The sequence below is a fragment of the Budorcas taxicolor genome, chromosome 18, assembly GCF_023091745.1.
Source record: "Budorcas taxicolor isolate Tak-1 chromosome 18, Takin1.1, whole genome shotgun sequence".
Classification (NCBI taxonomy): Eukaryota; Metazoa; Chordata; class Mammalia; order Artiodactyla; family Bovidae; genus Budorcas; species Budorcas taxicolor.
Genome location: NC_068927.1, coordinates 14,150,177 through 14,156,301, shown reverse-complemented (window position 1 = coordinate 14,156,301; position 6,125 = coordinate 14,150,177). Strand labels below are relative to the sequence as shown.

The window sequence follows — 6,125 nt, the reverse complement described above, 5'->3', positions numbered from 1 at the left end:
GCCCTTCCCACTCCGCGGAGCGACGGGCGCCCCAGGCCGCGGAGCCCGGCGGCCGCGCGGGCTGCCGAAGGCCGAAGGCCGGGGCTGGGCCTGGCTCCGAGAGCCCCGGCCTCTGCGCGCCCCAGGCCCTGACTCGCTTCCACCCCACGGCCTCCAGAGGCCCCGGGTGACGCTTCCAACACATTCCCCAGGTGCCCAGGTTCCCAGGGGACTGGAAAGGGCCTTCACCCTGGGCTCCATGGCCTTCTGGAGCTACCCGGTCAGGTGAGCAGCCCACGCACAGCGGGGACTTCTTTAAGAGACTTTCGCAAAGGTAGGAGACCCCAGAGGGTGTCAGGGCAGATCAGGTCTCTGACCGGTGGGTTCCACTTCTCTCTCCGTTGTTTTCCCTGTGTCTCTGAGACCTCCTCTGAGTTCCAGATCTTAAGATGAGAGCAGGCTTTCAGGGAGGACTCTTTAAAACATCTGGGGAAGAAGAACCCGCCAGAAACCTCTCCTCGAGGGGAGCAAAGTGAAACCCCAGTGCCCTGAGCCGCAAGCGGTAATCTGCGGCCTCATTCTGCCGCTCAGAGAATGGTCTCCCGGGTCTCTCCCTCTGTCTCTGGTCCTTCCCACTCACTAAGCACCAAGCACCTTGGCTCACCCCTCCTGCGGTCACGAAAAGGAATAAAATGCAGCCCTCATGTCTTAACCAGCTGCCACCTCTGGGGCCATAGATTGAAAGAATCTGTGTTGCACATATGGGGGAAATTATTATGCTGAAACTTTCCCCAGTGCTATTTCAGCATAATACAGAGACAAAATGGCATGTTAAAAACAACAGAATACCCAGGTTACATTCAAGGCCACCGTATCCAGGAAAATCATTACCTCCTGAAGTGTTAAGTTCAGGGAGCTGTACTCCAGGGAAGGTTACAGCTCACCTGCTGGGGTGGGAAATGCATTCCCAGTTTGGAGCTCTGGACCCCAAAGTCACGCACAGAGAGACCAGGAGGGGAGCTATGTGTTTCAGCCAGTGAAACAGATAGTAAAGCCATTTCCCCACACAGCTGTACCTCACAGAGGCTGTGTTGCTACTTAAAATTTTAAGGACGAGACATCAAAATTGAAAAGTCATCTGTCATTTAAAATCATGTAAAAGCTGACAAATTTATAACTCTGAAAGCATTGTAAATTATTTTTTAAGCGCTACGAGGCTTTAAAGTTTTTCACTGCAATAGGGTAAAGATTTAGAAATCAAATCCAGAAGTAGAGAGGTCTAAAATTCACCTCTGATCTGGCTACTCCCAGGGACGGTCATTAAATGGTACAGACTCAGTCCCCTTTGGATTTTTGAAATCCTGGTTCAGATCCTTTTCTGGAGAACTATCAAAGTAGGGAAGGAAGCCCGCATTTTAGGAAATTGAGGAAAAGCAGGACTCCCCCTGGTTCGCTGGTAGCTAATGGAAAATGTTTATCTTCCCCTCCCTCAGCTCCTAAATCGGAGCTGGTTGGACATTGGGATGGAATGGTGGTGTTTGTTTTGACTATTGGCATGTTTTTCTGCGTTTAACAAAACGCATTACAGCAAATGTCATTACGGCGCACAGCCCTTCTGGCAGCCACATCCAACCAGGACTAGTTCTCTATTGCCTGGGTCAGGGTGGGATTCTGAATTAATCAAAAGCCTTTTCTGACACCAGCAGGACGATAGGGGAGTTCCCGCAGTCCTCTGTGCTCATCTGTAGGTGTCTACACATTTACCCACCTGTGTAACAAAAATAATCAAAACAGGTGGATTGGTGACCACACCTCATTTGTAAAAATTTGAGAATACAAACACACTGTCCGGACTTTGGGCAGAAAAACAACATGGGTTTATTTTAAGGCAAGTACAACAATTAAGACCACATAAGACAAACACAGGTGAAGTTAAATTTTTAGTGTTTTTTTTTTCTTTTAGGAATGCTGGGGAAGGAATCTACTATACAACACCATCACACTTTGTAAATAAAAAGTATCAGATACTTGACTTCTTTATCCGCCAACAACAACAAAAAAATAAATTATTTTCTTGTTTTGTAAAAGACCTACAACTGGGAAAAGAATTATGTCTCATAATTGTACAGGGGAAGAAGGAAACCTCACATAGTTTTCTTGAATTTCCACTTTGGCAGCTAGAAATGGTTGGGCAAGATGAGAAATTATCCAGTGAACTCAACTTTAAATATTATATTAATGGCTCTGAAAAACAACAAAAAATAGCCTGATTACAAATCCACACATTTGTACAGCACGGTTAGAGAAATTTAAAATTACACACAGCACATACATAATCTATAGAGACCCCCATAGACCTATGGGGGTCTCTACAGAGAGTCATTACTGGGTTGCTATGGGATTTGGTCCATAAGTTATAATTTTTGAAACCCCGAATGGAGCAGTGAGCACAGCCATCTTGGAAGGGGAGGGGGATTTTTAAATCATTATTCATTTCGTTGGGCCGCGTCCCTGTACTGGGGCTTCTTAGGATCTCAGAAACGGGGCGGCGAGTTAAAGTTACCTGCAGCTTCGCAGAGGGCGGAGGCTGGCACGCGCGCTCTCTCTGCTCCCGGGGTCTGCGGAAAAAGCGGTGGGCAAGTTTTGGTTCTTTTTGCGTCTCTGCAGCCTGAATTGTCTGAGAGGGTCGCGTCTGGGAGGCGAAGCCGGAGCGGGCCAGGGCAGAGGAGGGCCGGGGCAGGTCAGTATTTCGTGCAGTCATAGGAGTACGGAGCCGCGTGGCGGTAGAGGGATGGCGTGGATCTGTAGGGCAGCTGACAGCTCGCGTTGCTGCTCACCTGGGGTTCCCCGAGGGTCGAGTTCTCAATCCCTAGCCGGTGGGAGTTGAACATCTCCCTGACGTTAGGGAAAGTCTGCTGCTGGGCCGCGAACGAGTGGCCGGAAAGGTGGTTCAGGTCCCCGCTGTGGTTGAGATACCAGGAGGCCGCCTGGGCCGCGGCAGCCCCGGGCTGCGGCGCCGGCTGCGGCTGGGGAGCCGGCGGGGGCGGCGGCGCCTGCGGGTGGTGGTGGCCGTGATGCTGGTGGTGGTGGCCGGCGGCGGCGGCGAGCGCGCCCTCCTGGCCGGCGGCGAGGTTGAGAGCGCTTAGGGGCGATGTGGGGCCGCTCGGGTGGTCTGAGAGGGCCTCGTCCAGAGCGGGCGGGACGCACATGTGCGCCGGCCGCTCGGCCCCGGTGTACAGGCTCATGGCGCGCATGCTGCACTGGTAGCCCCCGGCGCCCGCAGCCTCCAGGCCCTGTGCGCACGGCTGGCCATAGGCGGCGGGCGGCGCGGCGGCGTACGGTAGCGCCAGCGGCGGCACCACCAGGCCCGCGCGCCCGGCCGCGGGGCTCAGCTCGCCGCCGGGCGGCGACGTTCGCAGCGTCATGATATTCTCCACGCTGAAGCCGGGCAGCCCGTTGGGAGCGCCCGTGTGGTGCTCCGGCAGCGAGCCGTCAGGGGAGCCGGCGGGCGTGGAGGCCGCGCTGCGCGGGCTACCCTGCAGCGCGCTCTCGGGGCTCAGTGTCTCCACCTTGGTGATGACCGGCAGCGCCGGCGACGCCGCCTCGCTCTTGATCACCACCTTCTTCTCGGCCTCCTTGGGGGTGTCCGCTAGAGGGGGGCCGGCCGGAGCGCCCTTGGACGCCGCCGGGGGCGGCTCCTTGAGGTGGGCGCGCTCCTCCTTCTCCTTGGGCACGTCTTTCTTCTTGAAGCGCCGCCGGCGCCGCAGGAAGCTGCCGTTCTCGAACATGTTGTAGGAGTCTGGGTCCAGGGTCCAGTAGCTGCCCTTGCCAGGTTTCTTGTCGTCGCGGGGCACCTTGACGAAGCACTCGTTGAGCGAGAGGTTGTGGCGGATGCTGTTCTGCCAGCCCTGCTTGTTCTCCCGGTAGAAGGGGAAGCGGTCCATGATGAACTGGTAGATGCCGTTCAGGGTGATCTTCTTCTCGGGCGCGTTCTGGATGGCCATGGTGATGAGCGCGATGTAGCTGTACGGCGGTTTCACCAGGTCCTTCGGCGCCGCGGGCTGGTGGTGGTGATACGGCGCGTAGGAGCGGCCCATGCCCGCGCCGTACTGCTCCGGGTGGCCCGAGTAGACGCCCATGGGGCTGGTCATGCCTCCGTAGCTGCCCGCCGCGCGGTAGTAATTCTGCTCGCTCAAGTAGGGCACCACTCCCAGGGCGTTGGGGTCGGACACAGAGTAGCGCGCCTGCATGCTGCGTCCGAGACGGCTAGCCACCGCCTGCGCGCACGGACCGCGAGGAAGGCCCTACGAGAGCAAGCGCGAGCGAGAGAGGAAAGAAGGGAGCCGGCGGGGGGAGCCCCGGGCGCCTGGAAGCCTCAGGGGTGAGCTGGAGGAGGCGCCGGCGCGAGGCGCCCGCCTTCGGGCCGGGAAGGGGCGCTCGCTTTCAGCGGACCGGGCGGAGCAGCATCTTGGAAGGCGCGCCCCGGCGAACGCAGCGCCGGCCCCGGCTCACTCCTCGCTCGCTCTCGGGACTCGGCGGGCGGCCGGGGACCGAGCGGAGACGCCGCGCGCGCGGTGGACCAAGGCTGGCCCTCGGTCCGCGTCAGGAAAGGGAAGGCGGCTCTCCAAGCACCCCCGCCCTCAGCAAATCGGCAGCCCTGAGGGTCGGCGAGCCGGGGTCCAGAGTGCTGCCCTGCCGAGCCCGGAAAAAGAGGCAAAGTCCCTTTTAGGGAATGGGAAAAGTTTCAAAAGTCTTCTTGGTGAAAGCGAGGTTTTACTTTCCCCCGGCCACGCCCCCTCCTGGAACTTTGGACCAATAAGGCGGCCGCTGTGGGGACTTGGCACCAATCAGGACGATGAGCGCTGGAATCCGTCGGCTCTAAGACCCAGCCGCGCAGAACCAGACTTCCCTGCAGCCCAGTCTTAACTTGAAAAGATTTTTTTTCTTAAAAAGAGTTATATCTTATTAAAATTTATTTTATTATCACATTTTGGTTAATGGGCCCACGTGCCCAGAGCAGAAAAAAAAAGAAAAAAACAAAACTCTCTCCTCTGCAGATAAAAGTGAGTTTGAGATATAAAATCGAATTGATTAATGTAGTCCAATATCTCCCCAAAGACCTTGTAAGTAGCAAAGAACCTGGGACTATTTTTCTTATTAATGAGTGATGAGGCGAATAATTAGATTTCCTAATTGTGGGGGCCCAGGTATAATGGATTCCAAGTAAATGTGCTGAATTGGAATGGAGAGGCCTCCTCTGGATGTGGTCATTATTTAAGCAAATAATTAATAATCAACGGGGAGTTTCCAGGTTCAGGGCCGTCAAGAATAACCTACAAATGTTTAAGAGGCGAATTATGGAAACCGAGTGCCCCTCACCCCCACCTGAGGAGGCAGGCCCAGGCGTCTATAGGGGATAGGCAGATAAGCGAAGCGGGGATCGTAGCGATGCCTCCAGAATATAATCCTCTAAACTCTCAGTGGATTCGGTAAAGCATCCCCGACATCGGTTGCGGTGTTGTGGGGTTTGGGGAAGAGAGGGAAATAATTCTGCTCATCTCCCCCTCTGCCCTCTGGCGTAGACGCTCGCAACCCACCAACCCCAGCCTCGCCGCGTCGCTCCCTTTTCCCAGAGATAAATTCCCTTTGACAGGCTGACTCCCGCGCTCCCCGAAGCCGGGAACAATGCACCAGCCACCCGGCCCTGCGGCAGAGCCGGGCTCCCCTGCCCGCGAGGAGAAACCCGAGCCACAGTCGGCGGGGGCTTCGCCGGGGACGCGCGTCCGTAGCGCGGGCTCCCGACCGCGGCCCCGCCGGCAGGAACCCGCAGCCCCGCGCGCAGCCCCCGCCTCCCGCTCCTGGCGAAGCCCCCTCGGGAGTCTCCGCGTTGATTTTCTGTATGTTAGTCTTTTTTGTTTGGCTGCGGTTTGATAAGGTGATCTGGGCACCCGGGCTCCGTGCGAGGATGGGGCAAGCGATTGCAAATGGTTCAAGACACCTCGGGAGACGTTATTATTCTGTATACGAACCTAGAGCGACTCGGAGATCCTCGCCCTTCAGAGCTTTCTCCTTCTCTCGAGGAATCCCGGGAAGTTTGTTTATTTGTGCACTGAGTATTTATTTCTTCAACACCTCGAATAATCAGG

The 6,125-nt window shown here is 56.3% G+C and overlaps 1 protein-coding gene across 1 annotated transcript; it reads right to left on the bottom strand.

Moving 5' to 3' along the window:
- Positions 1-2,720: 2,720 nt before the first annotated feature.
- FOXC2 (forkhead box C2) lies at positions 2,721-4,229 on the bottom strand. Its single transcript, XM_052656692.1, has one exon. The coding sequence runs from the start codon at positions 4,227-4,229 to the stop codon at positions 2,721-2,723; it is 1,509 nt and encodes a 502-aa protein (XP_052512652.1).
- Between the last annotated feature and the right edge of the window lie 1,896 nt (positions 4,230-6,125).

Excerpts from the sequence above, each read along its gene's own strand:
- FOXC2 (XM_052656692.1), bottom strand. The coding sequence starts at position 4,229 with ATGCAGGCGCGCTACTCTGTGTCCGACCCCAACGCCCTGGGAGTGGTG.